Consider the following 25738-nt stretch of genomic DNA (forward strand, 5'->3'; position numbering starts at 1 on the left):
TGGATATGATGTATGTGGAGGTATTGATATTGCAGAGTTATGTAGGCACACACCAGCGGATGACTCAAAATATGAACAGACCAGTTACTTAACCAGTGGTGTTGGTTTATTGATAGATATAGCCGATGCTGCCGTACTCACTGTTACATGCACACTTGTAATGGAGCAGAGCGGGGTTCTATGCAGCTCACCAACCGGTGCTGCAAATGGGAAGCAGTGCAGGAAGGTATTATTAACCAGGTTCTCTTTAGCAGATAAGTAGGAGACTTCTGTCTCCCACCATGTCACTCTACACAGTAGAGATGGCTGCAGTCACATGTATAGTAGCACATGAGGTTAGAGGTCGAACCTCCCTGCAGACTCTGAGTCCTAGTGACCAGCTTGTATGCACAGTGAGGTGCGCACTGCTTTATAACACCACTTGCACCAGCCCTATGGCAGATGCAAGTCCCCATCTGAGCATGGCCTCTTGCATGAGCGGATCAGTGTCTTTGGACACAGCCGCTTTCAACAACACGCCCTGTGCCTGCTCTGCCACTCCCCGTTTTCTCCCAGTTACAGCCACTAAAATCCACAGACCCTACATCCGAATCTGTCTGGCGTCTTTGAGCTGTAACAATCGGGATGCATATGCACTGCCACATCAGACTCCTGCGCAGACTTACAACATTGTCATTTGAGCACGTCATTGCCATCGCCTGCACCTCTGAATTAGACCCTTAATGTTTTCCAACGTTACCTATGATTTTTAGTTATTACACTCTCTGCCTTTTTGGTATGGGGAAGAGTTGAGCAGGATCAAATGTGGTCGGTAGAGGAACCATCTATGGACTAAATTGGGATGGTGCTTTGCTAAATATAGTGAATAATAGATAGGGACTAGTATTCGGAAGGGTCAGGATTCAGAAGAAACCATTAAAGAGTAAACTCATATTTTAGGGCCAAATTTATTTTATTTTTCTATTGAAAAAGCCACGTAAATGTTTGCTGTGCCTGAGACAATCATTTTATTTTTGGAGTTTGTATTTTGCAGTAATGATTCTGTATTCTCCACTTTGCCCCACAGATCATCATTCAAAATGAACCTAGCTGCGGCTGAAGGCCAATTGGCCTCTCTATCCAGTCCAGACCAGCGTTTACCACCCGTGGCTCGAACTCATGCAGTCTCTGAAGTGACACCGGCCAAGAAGATAACCTTCTTTAAGAGTGGAGATCCTCAGTTCGGGGGAGTGAAGATGGCCATTAGCCGGCGCAGTTTCAAAAGTTTCAGCGCCCTCATGGATGATCTCTCAAACCGAGTCCCTTTGCCCTTCGGGGTGCGGACGATCACGACTCCTAGGGGAACTCATAGCATAAGCAAACTAGAGCAACTTCAAGATGGAGGGAGTTATATCTGCTCCGATAAAAAATATGTGCAACCCATGGTTGGACGGAAAATTGGCACTCAGAGAGTCAGCCGCCCAGCAAGTGCCCGAAAACAGAGTCATCAGGAGGAGCCAGAGGAGGAGTGCTCTTCAGCTCATTTTCAACAGGTGCCGAAACTAAGGAAGAAGATAGTCCTAGTGAAAAATGGAGATCCCACCATTAGACGTTCCATCATCGTAAACCGCCGGAACACTCGCAATTTCAGGACTTTCCTTGAGGATGCTTCGGATCTCTTGCAGTATACTGTGCGGAGGCTGTACACTGTGGACGGAAGGAGAGTAAGTAATAAGGTTGCTTTATAATGCACAATTGCCTACTAGCTCCTCCTCCTTTTCTCTTGTCCCCACCCCAACACTTTATCCTCACTTCTCCTTCTCCCTCCCCCCACTGTCTCTATCACCACCCCCTCACTCTCTCCTGTACATCTCTGAAACTGGTGGGAGGGGTCGGCGCTGAGACTATCCTTACATTCCAAAGTGATGATATCATTTTTATCAGCAGTCAATGTTATTATATAGAAAAACTATTGTTAATGATATAATTTCATACAAGTTTTACTAAGAGATATAATTTCAGTATTATTTTTATTGAGTGAGCATGTACACTTAATGAGGAGGGTGCTGAGCTGAATGTGTGTAGGCCGCAACTGCCCAGGCGTGGAATTAATTGCATATATAAATATATATACTAGCAACCCGCCCCGGCTTCACACAGGAGCAATATCATCTCACCACTGCCCCCTGCATCTCACAACAACCTACACCTACAACGCCCGCTGCTGCTGCCCTGGGCCTGGCCACTGGGATGTGCTGGGAAGGGCAGGAGGATCATGGATGAGAGATTTGTATTGCAGCTACCGTAAGCATTATCAGCGGCATGTCCCCGGGGATGGGGCACCTATGCATATTTCTGCAGCCTACATGCGCACCCCTCCCCAGCTGTCAAACATGGCGATGAGCAATGTCCTCTTTGCACAATGGCCCCGATTCAGACCCGCTCGCTAGGCTGCGTTCGCACGCAGCCAGATGATTTTTGCAATCTGCGCATGCGTACACATCGCAGTGCGCATGCGCAAACCAGTGCAAGCGATCGGAAAGTGTATGCTCGCTGCGCATAGACTGCCTGGCTGAGTGAGTGACAGGAGAAGCCGTTTGTGGGTGGTGACAGGGGCTGGCCACTAGAAACGGGGGAGTGGAGGTGCGAACACAGGCGTGCCTGAGCATCTTAACGCCGTTTCAGAGGCGTGCATAATCAAGAGGCAGCGTCATAATACACATCACTTGGTTGTATTTCACACTGAAGCACTCGCAGTGCTTGTGGTAGGGTATGGGTCAGCCACAAGCGCTGCGTTTGCTTCCGATGGTACCCAATGTACCGATGGTTGCATACACTTCCTGGAGATGACGTGTGCAAGTGGGCGTCTTAAGACACAAAGCGATCGCACGCCAAGACATAGTGGGCATGCTAGTGCCTTGCCGTGTGATCGCTTGCCTTGCCGAAATATGCATACGCATCTAGCGTGCAAACGCATCTAGCGAGCATGTCTGAATCGATCCCCATGTACACTGTATTTCCTGGTCTTACTGTTGAGCTTTCTTGCCATGGTGCCCCTGTCCGAGAACAGTGCTGACTTCAATGGGAGGTGCCTCCTGTTCACCGAGGGCATGTGGCTGAGCGGAACCATCACGCTGAGGCGGAAGCACTTCACAGTAAAGGAGTGGTGGCCGGAGTCCACCTACAGGTTCAGCGTAGGGATGGACATCGTAATCCGATGGTTTCTAACCATTTATGGGGGGGGGGTTTTATCATGGAAGTGTTTTTACCATTTGATGGTGGTGGTCCAATGTTTGACAATGGAAATCATTTAATGGTTTTCCGATGGTTGTTTGTTTTTATGAAATTCCTGATAGCTATGCCTCCCCTGGCTCCTTCCTGGCTACTGTGTCTGCATGAGGGCATCTTCATGGGTTCGTTGGAGGTTGTCTCTCACTCTGTCTGCCTCAGGCATGACCCTGCTCAGTTCCTGACTCCTACCCCTCACTTGGCTGCTGCTAAGCAACAGGGCACATTGCTATCTCTGACTGGCTCTCACTGTTTCAGAGAGTGAATCAGAGCACAGCCCTCAGCCCTGAAGCATCAGTCAGTCTCTCACAGAGCACAACAATCTTTTCTGTGAACTACTTCATTCCAAGCCTCAGTTTCAGATGCTTTAATGCTGTTTCAGCACCCCGGCCAGCTCCTATACAAAAGCTTGGTGCAAGATTTTTTCTGTCTTGCTTCACTAAAGTCATCACCGCTCAGCTCCCTTTTATCATAGATGAATGCTTCATACACGTAAACCTTCCTCGACCAATGCTGTATAGAATAGTAAAAACCCCAACAAAATCCGTCCAGTGGCTCAAGAGATTAGCCCAAACTAACAGAAAGACCCCTAAATTGGGGACTTTAATTTCTATATCTCTAGATGGGATGTAGTTAATATGCCGACCATCGGCATGCCGGGTGACGAAATCCCGGCGCTGGAATCCCGAACCGGGGACAAGACACCGGTGCTAGAATCCCGACAAGAAGGGAGATGCCGATGCCGGGATCCTGACAGCCAGCATGCTGATGGTAAGTACAGCGGGCGCCTTTAGGTCTTAGCTGCAGAGGGTGGGGGGGTTAGGTTTAGGGTTAGGCTACGGGAGCAGGGGGAGGATTTAGGGTAAGGCTACGGGAATGGGGGGGAGGGCTGGGTTAGATTACGGGAGGGGGGAGGTTAGGGTTAGGCTACAACCAGGGGGGGTTAGGGTTAGGCAATAAGTGGGGGTTAGGTTTAGGCACTAACGTGGAGGCTTAGGGTAAGGGTGCACGACAGGAGAGTTAGGGTTCTGGGGTTATGGAGGGTAGGTTAGGGTATTTACCTCTCTCCTGCTGAGATTCTCAGTATCGGGATGCTGCTGTTGGTCTTTTGACAGCAGGCATCCCAAGTGGCGGGATTTCATACCCAACCCCTCTAGATATATATATATATATATATATATATACACAGACACACAACCATCTGCACAGTTGCACGCATGTATGGACAGAACCGTATGCTTTATTTCATACCTGCAATCTCATCATCAGTGTCACACTTGCACTAACTCTATCCTTGGTGCAAAAGATCCGCCTGATGACATAATTGCAAATCGCCTGCAATTCTGTCATTCATTAAACTTACCTGATGTGTAAACTCCCCACTGCCACCCAGTTACTCCATTTAGCCGCAAGTGGAGATGCAGGAGCATTGCAGAACTGACCTGCATTCAGCTCTGCGTCACCCCGTGTGTGCTTTCACATTTGCGCGTCTATTACTGTTACAGTTCCGGGTGCAAACGCAGCGTCGCAGAATCACCTGTGTGCACCGTCTCTTGTCATCTTCAGTGCATTTAGCTCAGTACAGTGAGATCCAAACGCGAGTAAAAATGCAGGTAACGTATGCATGGCAAACACCTATGTTTCTGACGTGAGTTTCCTCATTTATTAGTATCCAGCTAATACCTTACACACAGCTCTGCTGCGAGCCGCACGCTATGAGGCCTCAGGCTGCGTATGGCATCACATTGGATAATTTATACATGCCCATGCAACGGCGTTCAAACGCACTGGCACGCCTGCCTTTCGCCGACCACTCCCCGTCATCAGCCACAAAGCCACTTCCTGTCAATCACTCTGCGATGGATCTGCGTAGTCACTGTGATCACAGTCCCGTTCGCAGTGGCTGGTTTGCACACGCGCAGAACGCAACAATCGGCCGTTTGCGTGTGTAATCGCAGTTGCGATCGGTAATGAATCAGGCCCAAAGTGTCATAGTGTTTAAATGCTGGTACTAACTGAAAGGGTCCTAGAAACTTTTTCCTCCTTTTAAACCACAGAACTGTTAGGATTCCAATTTGAGATGGTTTTGGGGCAACAGGATTGCCCCCTAAAGGCTCCTCTGCATTGAATTTGCAGCAATATTCTGTAATTTGGATTATCAAAAGCAGCAGAGGCAAACTGGTAATTTAAGGTGGCCTTGCGAAAAAAAATAAATTGTGGAAGTGACCTCAGGTAGACGGGACCAAATTAAATGTAAGCGGGGCCAACAAAAACAGTGGCAGGTTGGTCAACTTTTAGCCATAAGACAGTACAGAGAGCTTTCACATGACTGGTACAAAAGTGTGAGTCTACCCTACACAACCATCATACAGTACAGACAGCATCCCAGTGACCGCCATACAGTACAGAGAGTATTCCAGTGACTGCCATTCTGCACAGACAGTATCTCAATGACTGCCGTGCAATACTGGAAGCAACACAGTGACTACCATATAGTACGGAGAGCATCACAGTGATCGCCATATTGAAGCATTAAGCATCCCAGTGATTGTCATACAGTACATTGAGCATTCCAGTGAATGTCATACAGTACATTGAGCATCCTAGAGAATATCATACAGTACATTGAGCATCCCAGTGAACACTATATTGTAAATTGAGCCTCTCAGCTACATCCATACATCACAGGCTATAACTAACTGATCTATTCATGAAAAAGGTGAAAACTGAATTTCTACTTTTCACTATATATCGCATTAGTTTGATTTGATGATATATATAGCTTTGTTAAGTAGAAATTCATGTACACCTACCTTTCTGGCGGTAAGATGCGAAAGAGAGTGCCTCTTATACAGTGCCCCCAGTAGTGGTCCCCCCTCTGTAGTGCCCCCAGTAATGGCCCTATGTAGTGCCCCCAGTAGTGGTCTCCCTTATGCAGTGCCCCCAGCAGTGGTCTCCCTTATGCAGTGCCCCCCTATACAGTGCCCTTTTTACAGTGCCCCCAGTAGTGGTCCCAATTATGTAGTGCCCCTTATATATACACAGACACAGACAACAACAAAAAACAATACTTACCTTAATCCCCACTCCTGCGCCCGCCGTCGTCTGCTCCTCCGTCCTCCCAGTCAGCTCTGCACCATGGGAGAGACGACATGACGTCTCTCCCTTCACCCACTGTGGGAGCCAGAAAGCTGAGCTCATGAGTGAGCTCTAGCCCAGCTGCGGCCGTGGGTGCAGCAGCCAATGAGAGTCTGTCTCACTCTCATTGGCTACTAAAACTGACACACCACCGCCGGGTAGTACGAAACGGACATGGACTTCAGCCGGCGATGCCCCCCCCCCCCTGTGCTGCCAGTCCGATGGCGCCCAGAGTATGAGCCCCGGCCGACACCCCCTAGTTACGCCACTGTTTTAGACGCTTTGGAACTTTGGAGCTCATTGGAGGCTTATTTATGCCTTGTATAATGTCAATTTACAACAGCTTGGCTCTTACATTGCTTAGAGCTACTGTAGCGGTCTCCCTTCTCTTTTTATCTTCAACTTGTACATGAGGGCTAAATTTACGATGTATACCAGCAGGGCCGCCATCAGGGGTAGACTTTCGGGCCTGCAGTCCCTGACACCTGGCAGAATGGGAGGGCCCGCTCCTACCATGCCTCCCCTCCCTGTAGTTGTGGAATTTTCTTTTTCCGGAGAGCAGCAGCGCTGCTGCTGTCTCCGTCAGATTAGATCGAGCCGGCGGGCACTAGGATCCGCGCAGCTCTAACAGCACCTGTACGTCCGGCTCCAGCAGCACGCGTAGGTGCGTCAATGTCCGGGGGCCGGGACTCAGCAGAGGAGACAGCACAGCAGCTGGTAAGTTTAAACGCGCTGCTGTACGAGGCTGACTGTGCTGTGTCCCTGTGAAAGGAGGGGGAAGGCTGGACGCACATAAGGGGCTGGCTGGACACATTAGGAAGCTGGCTGATTGCACATTAGGGGGGTATGGGCCCGGACCCGGTGAAAGGTGCTGGTTATGGAAAATTCTGGGGGCCCCTACGCTTTTTGTCCCCTGTATTTCCATAACCAGGACCGTCTCAGAGCCCAGTGCTGGTTGCGCTAAATACAGGGGATCCCTACGTCATTTGTCCCCTGTATTTTGCACAATCAGTACTGGGTCTTCAAAGCCCGGTGCTGGATGTTCTTTTTTTGGGGGGGAGGAAGGCACGTTGTTTTTATATTTTAATTTTACACAGGTTTTAATTATTTTAAACACAGACGGATCTCTCTGATCCGTGCATGCATCTGTGTCGGCCATCACATCGTTTTGTGTGCCAAATCGTGAAAGACAGGTCGCTGATATTTCTGCCTGTAGAAGAGATCAGTGACCACGACCAACGACCCGCGGGAGCAAGCATTGCATCATTGTTGGCCCCACACACTGCTTATTTTTAAACGATATGTCGTACTGTGTGTGGGGGGCTTTACCCTAACCCTTCTCCTAAGCCTAATACTTACCGTCGGGATGCCGGTGCCGGGATTCTGATAGGTGTCAGGATTCCGGCGCTGGCATTCTAAGCGCCATTATCCCAACTGTCGGGATTATGACTGGATTCGCTACATAGATCAAGCTTAGGTATACAAGGGTTGGGAGAGCCAAAAGCTGACTAGCACAGGCTGGGCAGTATAGATCCACAAAGGATGAGGAGTCCAAGGTTGCAAACGAGCAGTATATAACACTCACCAACAACTCAATAGATAATGGTCATTTTGCTGCAAAGCTTTAAATAACACCATATAATACTTCTATTTTCTGTGCCATCATAAATGCTGAACTCCCATGACTACCATCTGGCAGAGAAATATTATTGTGTACTTATGTGATAAAAGTGACATATTCTGTTTCTTCTGAATCTGACAGTTGGAAAACATACAGGCGGTTCTGCAATCTCCCAGCATCCTCCTGTGTGTGGGGCGGGAGCCCTTTAAGTCGCTGCAAACAGAAAATGTGCGCAAAAGCACTACGGAGAAACTGCCAGGCCTCCGATCTCTTCAGAGCAATAACACCGAGGTCTTGGACAATAAGAAAAATGGTAAGTGAAATGTATTTATCCAATAGATAATTGGATATGTAGTGCAGGATATGCAGTGTAGGATATGCAGTGTAGGATATGCAGTGCAGGATATGAAGTGCACGGGTTGGGTATGAGATCCCGGTGGTCTGGATGCCGCTGGTCAGAATACAGACCGCGGCATCCCGACAGTCAGAATCCCGACACCCATAAGGAAAGAAGGTAAGACTAACTCTTACCCCTACCCCTCCCTCCCCGGTGCCTAACCCTAACCTCCCCCCTAGTGCCTAAACCTAACCTCCCCCTCCCCGCACCCTAAACCTAACACTCCCTCCCCGCTGCCTAAACCTAACCTCTCCCCCTAGTGCCTAAACCTAACCTCCCCCTCCCCGCACCCTAAACCTAACACTCCCTCCCTGCTGCCTAAACCTAACCTCTACTCCTAGTGCCTAAACCTAACCTCCCCTCTAGTGCCTAAACCTATCCTCCCACTCCCCGCACCCTAAACCTAACACTCCCTCCCCGGTGCCTAAACCTAACCTCTCCCCCTAGTGCCTAAACCTAACCTCCCCCTCCCCGCACAGTAAATTAACCCTCCCCCCTAGTGCCTAAGCCTAACCCTGCACCCCACCACTCCCCCTAACACCCGATACTTATCTTCGGGATGCCAGCAGTTGTGATTATGGTGCGAGGTGTCCCGATGTTGAGATTTCGGCGCCGGTATTTCACCCATCGGCGTCCTGCACGCCAGGATGCTGACTACATCCCGTAGTTCAGGATATGTAGTGCAGTGTATGTAGTGCAATATATGTAGTGCAGGGTATGTAGCGCAGGGTATGTAGTGCATTATATGTAGTGCAGTGTACAGTGCATCCGGAAAGTATTCACAACGCTTCACTTTTTCCACATTTTGTTAAGTTACAGCCTTATTCCAAAATGGAATAAATTCATATTTGTCCTCAAAATTCTATACACAATACCCCATAATGACAACGTGCAAAAAGTTTTTTTGCGATTTTTGCTAAATTAATAAAAAAAAAACTAAGAAATCACATGTACATAAGTATTCACAGCCTTTGCTCAATTCTTTGTTGATACACCTTTGGCAGCAATTACAGCCTCAAGTCTTTTTGAATACTATGCCACAAGCTTGGCATACCTATATTTGGGCAGTTTCGCCCATTCCTCTTTGCAGCACCTCTCAAGCTCCATCAGGTTGGATGGGAAGCGTTGGTGCACAGCCATTTTCATATCTCTCCAGAGATGTTCAATTGGATTCAATTCTGGGCTCTGGTTGGGCCACTCAAGGACATTCACAGAGTTGTCCTGAAGCCACTGCTTTGATATCTTGGCTGTGCGCTTAGGGTTGTTGTCCTGCTGAAAGATGAATCATCGCCCCAGTCTGAGGTCAAGAGCGCTCTGGAGCAGGTTTTCATCCAGGATGTCTCTGTACATTGCTGCATTCATCTTTCCCTCTATCCTGACTAGTCTCCCAGTTCCTGCCGCTGAGAAACATCCCCCCAGCATGATGCTGCCACCACCATGCTTCACTGTAGGGATGATATTGGCCTGGTGATGAGCAGTGCCTGGTTTCCTCCAAACATAACACCTGGCATTCACGCCAAAGAGTTCAATCTTTGTCTCATCAGACCAGATAATTTTGTTTCTCATGGTCTGAGAGTGCTTCAGGTGCATTTTGGCAAACTCCAGACAAACTACCATGTGCGTTTTACTAAGCAGTGGCTTCCGTCTGGCCACTCTACCATACAGGCCTGATTGGTGGATTGCTACAGAGATGTTGTCCTTCTGGAAGGTTCTCCTCTCTCCACAGAGGAATGCTGTAGCTCTGACAGAGTGACCATCGGGTTCTTGGTCACCTCCCTGACAAGGGCCCTTCTCCCCCGATCGCTCAATTTAGAAGGCCGGCCAACTCTAGGAAGAGTCCTGGTGGTTCCGAACTTCTTCCATTTACGGATGATGGAGGCCACTGTGCTCATTGGGACCTTCAAAGCAGCAGATATGTTGTGCAGGGTATATAGTGCAGTATATATAGTGCAGGTTATGTAGTGCAGGATATGTAGTGCAGGGTATGTAGTGCAGGCTATATAGTGCAGTATATGTAGTGCAGGGTATGTAGTGAAGGGTATGTAGTGCAGGGTATGTAGTACAGTATATATAGTGCAGGGTATGTAGTACAGGATATAGGGCAGGGTATGTAGTGCAGGGTATGTACTGCAGGAGATGTAGTGCAGTGTATGTAGTGCAGTATATATAGTGCAGGTTAGGTAGTGCAGGGTATATAGTGCAGGATATGTAGTGCAGGGTATGTAGTGCAGGATATGTAGTGCAGGGTATGTAGTGCAGGATATGTAGTGCAGGGTATGTAGTGCAGGATATGTAGTACAGGATATGTAGTGCAGGGTATGTAGTGCACGGTATATAGTGCAGTATATATAGTGCAGGGTATACAGTGCAGTGTATATAGTGCAGGGTATATAGTGCAGGGTATATAGTGCAGGGTATATAGTGTAGGGTATATAGTGCAGTATATGTAGTGTAGGGTATATAGTGCAGGGTATATAGTGCAGGGTATATAATATAGTGCAGGATATATAAGCCATATTACATGCCAAGTTTTAGTGTTGTAGGTCGGTTTTATTTAGATCTATTTTCTAAAAAGCAAGAAGAACCGTAGCTGAGTGTCTGATCCTGATAGGAACTCGCTGTAAAAGTGTTTTATGCTGCAATATGTATCAATCAGTAAAGGCAAAATACATTAAAATGAAGGTCATCTTCATTTACTCAGCATTGTTTTATATTTCATGTCACTATTTTGCAGTCAGCTGTGGTGTTGACACAGACACATTACTCATTTTGCTACTATTACTGTGGTGCCTTTATCTAACCTGCCAGACAAAAGTCCCGTAGTACATTTTTAAGGACAATATTTTTAAAGGGTGTGCGCTGTCTACAGGCATTAAACTCAATTGCTTTATTTAAAAAAAAATGGTCAACTTTGATACCAGAAAGGAACTGGGCACCATGTGACAAAAATGGCAGCATGTGATTGGACGTAAATTGTATTTAGAGGCATGTGTTTAGTTTGTATTTGTCCATGTCCAATCAGGAGCCATCATCTTTGTCAGAGTGCTTCTCAGCCAATCACTGACAGATACAATAAATGGGTTTAGCAGAGACTGACCAGTGAGCACCTGTTATATTTTTGCATTTAAAATAATTATTTACCTTCTCATTTGCTTTAATAAGTAAATGCAACATACTATGGAAATTGTAAGAGGTAGAACTATTATAAATCCTGAGGTCTCTATATAAAATGCAATAGTGTCTCCATCTCATGGGCACTCACTGGGAAGATGGCGAAACTTAGACTGTGAAACTAACAATTTCATAAGTCTGTAGTTTACCTTTGATGTCATGAAACAATGTAATCCAATTATTAGTTCGTACATGAACAGACTTTCTTTTAATTACACAGTCATCATATATCTAACTTTAAATGAATTAATATTTATAGAACTCCAGATATATGCACAATAACTAGAAAAAACACTTGCCCTCAACGCCACCCCAGGCCTGGCCAATAACAAAACTTGCAGTTCATTAAACAGATATTATTATCAGGTCCTATTATTCTGCAATAAAACTGACTGCTACATAGATCAGGAACGTTGAGATGTTAATTCTGGGAGCTCAGGAAGGGGAGGGTTACACAGAAGCACCGTGCCTTGCTCTCTATCCCTGTGGCTTTACCATCTTCGGCTAATCCAGAGGCCCTGAAACACTGTTTGATCTCGGGCATGATTCAGCTTTTAGTAACGTACTTCAAAGTTAGTGCGTCCAGGAGAGCGGCAGAGACTGCCATGAGAACTCGGCTAAAGGAGAAAGGACGTGAGGATCCGCGCTGTCTCTTTAATTCTGTACACATAAACTATCTTGATTTCTGAGCATCTTGCAAGAAATGCTACGGAATAGCGTGCAGCTACCTAGGGCCTGATTCCGAGTACCGCAACCCTGACAAAATTCTGCATGCAAGCCTAATTTAAAGTATCTACCCTTATTCTCTGCGACTGCGCCGCCCTCGGGCCTCAGCATCCACTAGAGCAGCCATCTTAATCACTATTATCGGCACAGACACCTACCTCATGCCAGGTGCAAGAGACACGAAGGAAATAGGCATCCACTTGGCATACGCGTGTAACTCCAACTACACGCCAGTGACACACCCAGGAGACTGTTTTGACTGCTTTTGCATGTAGCCCAGAAATTTAATTTATTCTTACACTGCAATTTAGGTTTGAATTTTTTTATTTCGGTATTTCGACGCCTATCTTAACTTCTTTGTCGGGGTCCAAGAGTCGGTATAAGATCTCTTAACTACATCCCTTAAATAAGTAGCAGGGAGTCAGCAACCCAGTGTTGGGTGCCGTTGTGGGGAGTTAGGCGTATATAATAGTATAAGTAAGGGAAGGAGAAGCATATGAGGGAAGAGGGCCTTGCCTGTGAGAGCTTACATTCTAAAGGGGAGGGGCAGACAGACAGGCGTGACACAGATGGGGTAGATAGTGAGGAAAGAGCATGAAGCAGGTTAGGATGAGAGCTGGAAGGCCTTGATGAAGTAGTGGGTCTTGAGAGGCTGTTTGAAGATTAGTAAAGAGGTGGAGAGTCTGATAGGGAGAGGGAGAGAGTTCCAGAGGTAGGGAGCAGCCCAGGCAAAATATTGGAGGTGGGAGTGGGAGGAAGTAATCAGTTGGCAGGAGAGACGGCATTTGTTGAGTGAAGTTGGTGGACGGGAGAGTGAAGGGAGATGAGGTCAGAGATGTAAATGGGAGAGGATTGGGTGAGGGCTTTGTAAGTGAGTGTGAGGAGTATGAATTGGGCTCTGAAGGTGAAAGGGAGCCAGTGGAGGGCTTGTAGGAGAGGGGAGGCAGATGTAGAATGTTTGGAGAGGAAGATGAGCCGAGCAGCAGCATTGAGGACAGATTGGAACGGAGAGAGGTGGAAGTCAGGGAGGCCAGATAGGAGGAGGTTACAATAGTATAATCTGGAGATGACCAGTGACTGGACGAGAGTCTTAGTAGCATCCAGGGTGAGAAAGGGTCTGATCCTGGAAATATTTTTGAGATGGAAATGGCAGAACTGCGAGAGGTGCTGAGTGTGTGTTTATAGGAGAGGTAGAAGTCCAGAATAAATCCAAGACAGCGCACTTGGGCCCCCAGAGGAGATGGTTGTGCCGTTAATAGATAATGACATTGTGGGAAGTGAGGTTATGCGGGAGGGTGGATTTCACTGATGCTCCGACCCCGGGATCTGGGGATCAGGGTATGGCCCCAATCCAATGCAGATCTGTGGTGGCCTTTTCTCACTCTTTTTGCTTTGCTCCCAGCTCTGAATCAGCTCCTATGTCTCCTGTCTGTCTCCCCGCATCTACCCATTCGCACATTGTCCATCCTTGGTGCTATCGCTAACTGTATGATTGTTACATGATTTGCACATGACCTATTTTGACACGCAGCTGTTACCAGATGGGCTTGTTCCTTCTTTCTTTACTTTACTGTGTTCATCTCCTTGCCTGTCCGGCGCTACGGAACTTGTGGCGCCTTATAAGAAACTTTGGTGAGAATGATTAGGATAGGTTACACGTGCCTGATTGAACGAATGAAGCGCGATCACATGGTAAGGCGCACCCTGTGCAGGGCTCCTATGGAGACGGAGTTGCTCTCAAACACCACTATTAATAAAGCATAGATCAACAACAGTGTGTTAGAAATCACAAGCGCTAGTAGTTCTCTAACTCCATTTGTTTTTTGTGTTCATTTTATATTTTGTACGCTAGACAAATGTACTAGTAAATACTCATCTTTAGTGACTAACAGCCCCATTTCTCAAGGATCGCTTTTGCAATGCAATCAGGGCATGCCAGTAACGCCCCTGATCGCATTGCAAAATGCGATCCTATCGGCTGGATGTATTATCCGGGACATGCAGGGAGACGGGCTCCGAAAGGTGCCCATCCCTGCGGTGTCTCCGGAGGGCAGTCGGGGCTTCTGCACTTGCGCAGTCCCGCGGACTGCACATGAGTGGCTCTCATTGCCGGCGGAGGGTTCCGTGAGATCCCTCCGCTGGCTGATATGCGGTAAGTTGCCATAGGCTACAGCGGCTAACACTATCTTCAGATGGCGTTAGCTGCTGGGGCCAATATCGGGAATGCTTCACATTCCCGATATTGATGCATTTGGTAGCATCACATTCCACATAGAAACCTATGGGGGGGGGGCGGCTGCCAGCGGCAATGGAGGGATCGCAGCAGGTATCGGACCCGCTGCGGTCCCTTCTTTATACATCCGGGGGATTCTTAGTATTTGAAGTAAACCCCCGAAAATGTGTGTTTTCGGGGATTTTACCTCAAATATTGAATGATAATGGGCCCCTAAGGGGCCTATTTATAAATGAGTTTTACATACACAACAAGTTTTAAAATTTGTTGCGTATGATAAAACTCCATAGGATAATGCCCCAGCCAATCTCTTCCAAACTGCCGTCTGTTTGAAAAATGACAGTTGGGAGCCGATTGGCTGGAGCACCATTTATCATACGTAGCGAGTTTTAAAACTTGTTGCATGTGATAAAACTAGTTGCTAAATGGGCCACAATTATTAGCCACATAACTGGCGGATATCATTTAAAAAGTAAATAAAATAATCAGAAATTGACTTTTTTATTATTTGGGGTGAATTTACTAAAGTGAGAGTTTTTAGAAGTGGAGATGTTGCCCATAGCAACCAATCAGAATCTACTTAACATTTAACTAGCACCTTCAAGAAGATAATAGCAAGAATCTGGTTGCTATGGGCAACACCTCCACTTCTAAAAACGCTCACTTTAGTAAATTTACCCCTTTGCGATTAGTATAGCTATTTAAAAACTATTTTAGCTATGTTAACGAAAATGTGCCTGGGGGTGTCTAGGACCACCCTAAGGGCATGTCTAGCAGACTTATGCAGCATTATCCCTACACCTTTGTCAGCATAGATCTTCTTGTAGCCATTGAGACCACCCTATTGTAGCATCCCCACCCCCCCCGTGTCCCTATGTAATTTTTGTGACATTACCTCAATCCCCCTGTCCCTAAGTCTTATTTGTAACATTACCCACCACCACCCCCAGTGCCCATATGTCCCTAATTTTGTTTTAGCCCCCATCCCCCAGGAGCAATCGACCCCTCAGCAACATCAACTTCACACCTCTCAAAACCCCCCAGTAGAAATTGGTTTGCTCCCCCCGCTCCCAAAATGGCCCCAGACCTCACCCCCAACCCCGTGCTGTTAGCCCCTCCAACATAGCAGAGCTCAGCAATGCATGTGTGACGGGCGGCAGGAGATGGAGCAAGAGGGCACAGTTGCATGGTATGCAACCGTGGACGTCCATGCGACCATTCCACTAAAGTGGTTCATATATTAATTAAAAACATCACAGGGTTTACTTGGTAAAGAAAAATGCTTCTAATACGTGTGCTCAATGAATTATGAATTTCTAATACCTCTCATATGTTTTTCTTTTTATCCTTTGGTGGCCTGTTGGCGTCCTCCAGCAAATTTTGGTCTGAAAGCCAAGAAGAGTGTGATCCACCCTCGCTCACCATCAAGCAACAAGACCAGGTTCTCTTTGTCCTCAGAAAAATCTTACCCTAATGGTTTAAACATGTCGCCGGCCAACAGCGGCTTTGGCTCTTATCCGAACACGTGCCCACGTAAAGAATCAGAGGACACTGGGCACTCTATAGTGAACGATGACATTGAGAAAAGGGTCCACGTAAACAAAGACGGCAGCCTTTCAGTTGAGATGAAGGTCCGCTTTCGTCTGCTCAACGAGGAAACGCTACAATGGTCCACACAGATAAAAAAGTCCAGCGCATTTGGCAAGTCAAAGTACGAGCAACTTTCCATGTGCAATGAAAATGGCAAAACAGAGGGCATGAACCTGGAAACCTTTTCAGAGACAGATGATTCCTTCTACCCATGTGATGCTGACTCATACAGCTCAAAGCTTAATGACGCAGATTTAGAGGACATGTATTGTGCCAACTGTGGCATGCAGTGTCAAGAGTATGATATTTGGAAAAACCCTATGCATGCCAATCAGCAAGAGGACTACATCAAGAGATGCACATGGCAGACACGGTCATCTGCTTCAAGCACGTCCTCACACCACAAATTAACGTGCAATCAAAATACATCTATAGATAGTCTCCATACCATGTCTTCTGAGGAGTACACAGAACATATTGTGCACAAATCTTCACATTATTCAGAATCCAGAGAAAGTGGAGAAACAATGGTTAGATATTCAAGTGTTAGTCGGTGCACAAGCTGTAGTGGTCAGTCGGCTATAACCTCGAACGTAGACGCAATATCGGGTAATGGGCAAAAAAAAACAGGTGACAGCCAATACAAGTCATGTTCCAGCTTAAAAAGTCAAGCTTCCTTGCAAAACCAACAATCTCCAAATTTCGAAGGACAGCAAGACCTGAAAAGCCAAGGTGGTAGCTTTGAAGAGCCGGCTGAAATTTCACCCACACCCTGTTTTGATGGTGAGAACTGTAGTCAAAGAGCAAGTGTTATTTCACAGTCATCGCTACAATCTGCAAAGAGTCAGAAGAGACTGCTGAAGCGAAATAGCAGTAACCCAAAAAGTTTTGGGTCAAATATCAGCTATAATGAAGAGGAAAAAGACCAACTTAGCACTAAAGCATCACTGAAGAACACGCAAGGCATGTCAACGGAAACAGGAGTCTCAGAAGACTTCTTCCATAACGAGATTACAGAACAAGACAAGAGCCAAAATGATAGCGAAATGCCTGACGAGCACAACAATGATGAAAATATATCAGCAACTGGTCCTTTGCGATCCAGTCACAGTGACTGTGATAACTGTCCAACAGGATCTTCTTCTCATTCCATATCTTCTGCTAAGGAGGAAATAAACATTCATAGCCAAATTGATCATCAGGGTTTATGTAGCTCTCCATGCTTGACTTCCATTTCAAAACAAAATAGTGAAAGCCTATCGCACAAACATGGAAGTATAGATGCATGTGAGAACGACATAGAGCAAGAAAACCAGTCTACCCCTAAGTCTAAAAGAAAGTCCTATACAGGAAATGAGGGACAAAGCATTCAATCCGACAGTTCACATGCATCAATGTCATCTGTAACTAAATCAGCCTTATCAGCAAAAGAAGAACCTCAAATCCTAAACCACCAGGAAGGCTGCAAAGAACCCACTAAAACACACCACACAGACAAGTCAGATATTTGTTCCACAGCTACTTCAGATGACGATGGTCAGGCTAGACTTCCCATTTCACGGTCATCAAGTAAATCCCAGTCATTTAACTCTAACTACAACAATGTTAGCTGCCAGGAAAATGACAAAGTTTTCAGTTTTAGTTCCAGAGTTTCGTCAATATCTGAAAAAAGGAGCAGACATTTAGGTTCCCCTGAAATGTGCGACCAGGACTCATCAAAAGGCAGTGCCAGAGAAACATCACAAGAAGGTGAGACACCAAATGACCACAATCCAGATGCTGTCACGTGTGGCAGAGAAACAACCTCCGAGACTAATTGTATTTATAGTCCATCTCCACCCAAGGGGAAACCAGCAATCAGACATGTAAGATCAGCCCAGTTTAAATATTCCAATACTAGCATAGGCAGTGACGCAATGAAAACTGCCAATGGCGAAAATACAGACAGCTCAAGGTCTTCTACACCAGGATTAAAGGGAATGTTGGCATCGAGGGCCAGTATGGAGACCTGCAAAAACACAAAAAAAGCTGTAGCTACACATAATAGTACGGAGGAAGTCCAAAATAACAAAATTCGTAAAAACAGCTCCGGTTCTTCAAAGAGAAAACTGAAAGGAGAATCTTCAGATGTAGATAATAAAATAAGTGGTGATCTTACCCCATCTGCGTTACCAAATGTGACCCCAGAGGAAGTGGTAAATGAATGGTTAAGGAAGATTCCTTCACAAACAATGGTCGTTGAATATGAAATGGAAGAATGCCAAAAAAAAGCTTGTACAGAAGCAGAAAATGAAACATCAAAGACAGAACAAGAAGACGGAGAGCTGGGTAAGGATTCTATAGCAGAAATACAAAATAACAGTAAAGTTACAGAGGAGATTGCACATGGTGTGTGCTATCTTAACAGCGCAGATAACACTCCAGATCCAAATATTTGTGACAAAAAAGAAAGTGAGGTGTTAAGTAACACAACAACAATAACAACAAATAATTTGAAGAGTGGGGCCGTTACTACAGAGGCTACGTGGGATAAAAAATCCCTTCCCAACAGTATTCAGACCTCGGTGCAGATAATGAAAGCATTGTTAAGCCCTTCACTAGAATCAAAGTTTGATCGGTCGAACAGCTTACCTGAACTATCACAAACCATGGGGAGAAAGCTCAGTAATTCAGCAAAAGTCCTGATCTCATGTCTCGCTAGTCTTAAGCTTCTCGATGAAGGTCCTACTGACCCCACAAAGAACTCAAATGACTTGAACAAATGTAAGTACATTGAATTACTAAACATATTTCAGGCACTATGGGCAGGAGATCCAACTAGTAAGAGTATAATAACAAGCATAACCTCTGGAAAGAACTACATCAGAGAAGATGAATTAACTCCTGTTTCCTCTTCAGGAGTTGATATCAACAGTGGTTTCGGAGGATCTGGTGATGGCAGTTTAACTGGTGGAGGTGACAATGCAATAATAGCTGAAAAGTTGTCCACAGTAACCAATGACATCAAGCGTGCTACCAGTAATACACAAAACTGTGAACAAGAGCTAGTTGCTTCTGGAGATGAAGACACAGGTCATGGACAACAGATGTCAGCGGAAGTCCTTAACGATTGCTTTCATGAGATCAAATCATGTGTTATGGATGAAAATATGAATGAGAAAAAGATTGACCACAGTGACAATAACTTGCAAATGAACTTGAAGAAAGAGTGCGGCGATAATGATTCTGTGAATAATATAAATGATGAGTGCATAGAAACCCTAGAGGAACCCAGGATTTGTAGTCATGATAACATGAACATTCTTAACCACAATGAAAATGTTCCCACATCCAATAAGTCCACTTCACAGGAGACAAACTGCACTGATTCACCAATTAACTGTCAGTCAACTGTCATTTCTACAGCTGATTCAAATGGGAAAAATGCACCAATTATTGATAAACAAGCATCTGATGCTGACCCAGTTTGGGTATTGAAACTGCTGAAAAAGATTGAGAAAGAATTCATGACTCATTACGTGGATGCAATGAATGAATTCAAAGTCAGGTGGAATTTAGAAGACAACGAGAACCTTGATGAAATGATTGCTGAGCTTAAGAATGAGGTCAGCAAAAGGATCGAGAGGAGCATTTCAAATGAACTAAAGAGAATAAAAAGTAGGGTAAGAACTAAGGTGCCGAGACCCCCAGAAAGTGCAAGGCGCAAGTCTTCTATACAAGCAGAGGAAAGACGAAGACGCTTACAAACAATGCACCAGCGGTCATTCCAAGATGGCACAAATTACATTTCATGTGAAACGGATGAAGAAGACCTAACTTTCAGTGCTTCTTTTGCAGATGAGAGCACTGGACAACCATATGATGAATTCTGTCCATGTGATAAATGTATACAACAGAAAAGGGCAATCAAATTAGCCAAACCCCGGGAAGCTGTTGCTGATGCTCCTATCATTAAAGCATTTGACCTTCAACAGATCTTAAAAATGAAGAGGGAGAATAATGATCCCCAAATCAATCAAAATGACGGAGCTATCATTCCTACACTAGAAGATCATGGCAGAGATGATGTTGAACCCAGCATGGGAAATGACTGCTCTTCTGAGAGTGAAGAAGACCCCAGTGGGGCTGGAGATGAAAATATAAAAGCAACATCTGGCATTTCAATAGACCATAATGAACTTAATTGTCACGAGGACAGGTCAGGAGTGGATGAATGTGAAGGTTGTACATCAAATGATTTTCAGTGTAATGTTACACATAATGAAGAGGACACAGAACCATTGGAGAGTAACCCTGAAGAGGAGAACAAGTCTTCAGAAGGTTTAGAAGAACTGGAAAATGCTAAGTCTGATGAGGCGGACAAAAGTTTTGTCAGTGTAAAAGTGGAAGAGATGAGCATGGAATGTCCAACAGATGATGAAACTACAAGTGAGTGCGTAGAGGAAAAGCAAAATGAGCAAAATGAAGAACTACTTGAAGTCACCACCCAACAGTCAGCAACTAATTCCGAGCAAACCAAAGAGACCTCAGAATCTGGCGATGAGCCAAATACGACCGACCCTGCTAATGTTTCAAAAGATAAATCTTCAGAACATGAGGATTGCAATGAAAATAAGGTGAACGCCATCAACAATGTTGAAGGACATGTTCCGGAAAGAGACGATGAGACTTTAGAAACCAGTGGCTCCTACTTCCAGAAGTATTCTTTGTGTCAGGGCTCTCTAATAACACAGAATGACTCTAGTGAAGACGCAGACAGAGGGTGCAATGAAATAAATAGCAACTTAGGAGAAACATCTTCGAATGGACAGTCAAACTGTTCGGGTAGCAAACTGTCACAGATGTACCCAGCGAGTTCCTCTGAAGGCGAGGATGGAGTCACAACGTGTGCAAGTCCCGTCGGCATAAGTAAAAATGAAACTATTGATCAGGGTTACGTAAACAAGGATGGCAGCTTTGAGGATGGTGACAATAAATCGAAGAAGATTTTGGATGAGGACATTATTGATCAAGACGACTTGGACTTCTAGGAAGCATTGGAGCTTTGAATCTCTTCGCTTGACACTAACGGAGAAGTTGAATCTTTCGAAATTGAGAAATATTGTTCATATAAAAATTACAGAACCATAAAATGCGGTTCAGTTTATCTCTATCTGTATTATTTCTATGAGTACCTCTGCAATCTGATGTTAGGGGTTAGGAAGATTTTAGACCTCAAGTTTGACCTTGTAACTTGGCATTGCTGGACCAGTGTTGGACACTTAGTTTTAAGAGGCCTCCCGGACTCTAAATAGCAGGTTGATCTGTGATTGGCTGGTTAAGTTGGCAACAGCGATTATTCAATTATTTGCTTGCAACACAAGTTTCCATGACTGCGTCATAATCTCTGAGGTTACATTCAGTAGGAGAGAAACAAAATGATCCAATAACTTCACAGCTAACTAGTGTAACCATTTCCAGGGGATTGGTTTTGACAACAACTGTTATTCAGCATTATCAACGTCTGAACAATTGAACAGAGAAATAGAATGTTGAATCCCGATAAAGACCAATTGGTCCATTTTGCTTGTCCGTTTTATTTGTTTATATTACTTATCTTGCGGACATTCTGTCCAATGTAATGTTATAAGTTAGGGGCGCAGGCAGTAAGTGTGTAAAAACTTCCGAAGAGGACAACAGGAGAAGTTTCATATAACAGCCAATCAGATTTTACCTAGCATTTTATAAAATGTACACTAGGTAAGATAAGTAGAATCCGACTGGCTGCAGCTTTTCCACTAGTCCTCTTTAGAAGGTTTAATACAATTTTCTCCTTCATTCCGTCAGCACATGAAACACCAGAGCTCTTAATGGCTCTAGAGGATGAATAGACACACGGGGGCTGATGTAATACAATTATATTAATGTACATATGTTCTGTAACTCGTGGCAACCAATCACATTCAGCTCATTTTAGAAAATAAAGGACATTTCTTATTGGTTGCTACAGAGTGTGTAAGTGTGTCTCTGTAAAATGTGATTGTCCCCCTTACAGGGTGCAAATTGGAAATCATAATGTGTAAAGGTTATATGAATGATAACTTCACCATGAAAGGCTGCAGTTAGGATCCACTGCCACCCCGCTTACTGGGATTTCCAGTTCAGTTCCTCACTACAGTACATCACATTCAAAATTGGCGAGCTTAGAGGAATAAGTGTTCATAATGATCGCCACAAGCGTTGTGCGAGCTCTACAAACTGGCGTTCATCGTATTTATCCAAGTTTTATCAAGTGACATGAATTGTTGTCACGTTCATGCGAAACTTTGCAGGCAATACGTCAACTGTTTTGGAAACTTTGATAATAAAACTGAAAAGAGCCAGGAACACGTAAATAAAAAAAAAAAGAAATTTCGGAGTGTATATATTATGTAAACACTGTAAAAAGGACCTACGCATTATTTAACGTTGATTACACGACTCTTAATATGTGTTTTCGGTAAGCGATGAATTTACTTTCCCTTGCTTTTGCTTTTTTACTGTACCACAGAATGCACATGTACCTGTATTGCACGGCTTAACTACAGCTGGAAGACTCTGTCGCCAAACGCGTCACTGGTGCTAGAGCAGGCTGACCTCGTAATTCACAGACACACGGGGCAGCGAGGAATATATAATATAACTCACCAACTGGAGTCATCTAGTGTTTTCTCTACAGTTAAAACAGCTTCACTCCAAGCATTTAATTCAATACCTGCATTAAACAATCCGACTCGTACATAATGTAGGACATGAGAAAACAATGTTAAATATTCTATTGATCTTAATGCTATCGTGTCACTAAAGGGCAGGCGTGCATGACTAACATGCTTAGGTATCATGTTCAGGGCTTATCTAGTTTACAAGTGCAGCTCAAAGAGTCTTGGTTTTTGCCTTGCGATGAAACGCGTAAGGTCATATAAAGCTGCAGATGGGGCAATAAATGAAAGCTGTTCCCTGCCACACACAATGATTTCTGCTTGCCCATGATATATGCAGAATTTAGGTAAATAAATAATAGAAAAAACACTGTTTGGAAGCTGCGGTACAAATTACTTACCCCATTGTTTTTTTAGGGCGGCGCTATAGAGCATCAGAATTTATGAAACCAAACTGATGTTTTAGTGCATCAGAGCAGATACACTAACACTGAGTTGAGAAACAGACACTGGATAATGTAATGTGTTGCTGCTGTGTATATAAAATAAAAATAATTAAGCTGGGTGTGTCTTGTTTACTTTGTGGGTGTGGTTTCTGCTGACAGCTAGTGTACATTACAGACCCCAGCATATAGGCACCCTGTGGTGCCCATCTGCTGGGTGAGGGTGCTGCTTTGCCTAACCACCAAGTGATCAGATTTAGCCGGTCAGAATTGGTCAATTACATACATACACACCAGGAAGATACAGCTGGATGGTGCTCAGGCAGAAAGGCCATTGCTGACATGGAACCATTATCTTGGTTGGATGATGAGTGCAAACACGATCAGACCCGTCTGTCACCCGTCTGCATCCGCAGGGGCGTTACTAGGTATATAAAGGCCCCCCATAGCAAAAGTTTGTGAGGACTGCTATGTGCCACCCAATGGTGAAAAATGTATATAACCCTTGTCATTTTGGCAAGGAAGTTGGGCTCTGTGCTCCATAGTAGCTGCACCTCTTGCACCTATGGTAGTTACATCGGGATCTCGATTAAATGTTAACTGGGGTCCAAAATCATTTTGGGCCCATACATGTGGTACCTTGTAGTCAGTTACATGTAAGATGGGTTACTTGGCTATAAGTCAGTTACAAATATCACAGTAGATTGTGCGCTGCTTCAAGATAATAAATGGTTATAACTCTATGAGTACATACGGTTATGGAAGGAAGGTAATAACAACATGAGACCTGTGGTTCAGTTAAGACAGCATAAACAATTTGTATGACAAACAGTAAGTGGGGAAAAAAAATAGTAATAAGTCGCAGTCAGTGGCGGTTCTAGGGGCGGGCAAGCAGGGCTATTGCCCAGGGGGGCGTAGCCACAGTCACCTCGCTGGCACCAACCCGCTTGCCCGTGTGCTATCGCCCACCTACACCTGTCGCCATATTTACAATCTGCAGCTTAGCAAGCACTGTAAGTGCAGAAAAAAAAAATGTTCGGGAATCTGCCCAGGTGCATGACCCGTTCTACGCATGTGCAGAACGGGTCTGTGATCCCGCGCACATACTGGCAGCAAACTGTCAGTTATTGACAGTCTGCTGCCGTTTGTGGGCGGGAAGGGGGCGGCGATGCCCTCCGTTCCCCGAAACGGAAGCGTGTCGCCGCCGTTGGGGTGGGTGAGAAGAAGCCGTCGGCTGATGGAATTTTTCTGGTATCTTCATCTCAACTGCGGCAGCCGGCTGCGTGACCCCATGGGTCACCTTAGCCGGCCTATGTCCCGCAAAGTATCCGATGCTGCGTTGGACAACCGCGTGACGCCCCCTGTGTATTATCATATCAGCAGAGACGGAATAGCTGAGCTGCTTGCGAGCAGCTTTGCATTCCCTCTGAAGCTGAATCAGGCCCTATGTCCCCCTGTGTCTTCCTTTGTATTAACAAGATTTGCAACAAGTGAAGATTCTGTCCTAGGGGGACATACAGTATTCTTCACTTGATCCAGCATTTGTATTTATTACGTGAATGGTAAGTTATATTTCTCCTTCATGCTAAGGACCTGGAAGTGACGTGCACTGAGGGCGGAAGTGCGGTTCCATGCCCATAAAGGCCACCGAAAGAAGAAATTTGTCCCCTCGAGGTCTCACTTCGCTCACCACAGGTTCATATTCCCCCTCTATGTCCACGTGGATAGTAGGGAATGACATTGGACAGTAAATGATGACGTCAGGGTCCTCTCCGTGAAGGGTATCTAGACTCTGCCTTACGCGTGAATATCCCATCCCCTTGTGTAACAATTATTTTTGGGTGACATCCACTGTCCTCCAGCATGTACAGTAGATAGCATTGTGTAATACAAACTGCTTATTTCTAGGGCCAATACTGTATGTATCATCATATCGCGTCCTCTGAGCATGCTAAGAAACTCAACACTTTATGGTGAATATTTTAGTCTCTGCCCCATTAGCGTCTATAATCTACATTCCCTATCATATGCTCACACACATGCACACTAGGGTTGTTATTTTTTTTTTTTCGTCAGAAGCCAATTAATGTACCAGTAATGTTTTTTGAGTGTGGGAGGAGTCCCACGCAAACACAGGGATAACATACAAACTCCACACAGATAGTGCCTTTGTCAGGAATTGAACTCATGACCTCAGTAATGTGATGCTAATAACTACGCCATCCGTGCTGCAACAATTTGTCTTTTTTTTGTGCCCATGGCCACGCCCCTATCAGGTCACGCCCCCTGACCTCAGGGCGCCAAAGAAAACTTTCGCCCTGAGCTCCGCAAAGTCTGGAACCAGCCCTGGTCACAGTATGTACGTATACTTTTACTCACACCTTAACTCGTTTCAGAACGGTGTGGAGCAGACATCTTTAACCAATAAACCCAGGACTATTTAACCAAAAAAGTTTTAACCAAGTTTCTTTACTG

At 45.2% G+C, this 25738-nt stretch overlaps 1 protein-coding gene across 1 annotated transcript; it reads left to right on the plus strand.

Moving 5' to 3' along the window:
- Window positions 1-1079: 1079 nt before the first annotated feature.
- On the plus strand, window positions 1080-23335 carry RP1L1 (RP1 like 1). The gene is made up of 3 exons (XM_088447544.1): window positions 1080-1703; window positions 8168-8339; window positions 15928-23335. The coding sequence occupies exons 1-3, from the start codon at window positions 1080-1082 to the stop codon at window positions 21171-21173; spliced, it is 6042 nt and encodes a 2013-aa protein (XP_088303670.1). The 3' UTR covers window positions 21174-23335.
- Window positions 23336-25738: the final 2403 nt, after the last annotated feature.

This window comes from Taudactylus pleione, unplaced genomic scaffold (genome assembly GCF_031769625.1).
Source record: "Taudactylus pleione unplaced genomic scaffold, aTauple2 ptg000434l, whole genome shotgun sequence".
NCBI lineage: Eukaryota > Metazoa > Chordata > Amphibia > Anura > Myobatrachidae > Taudactylus > Taudactylus pleione.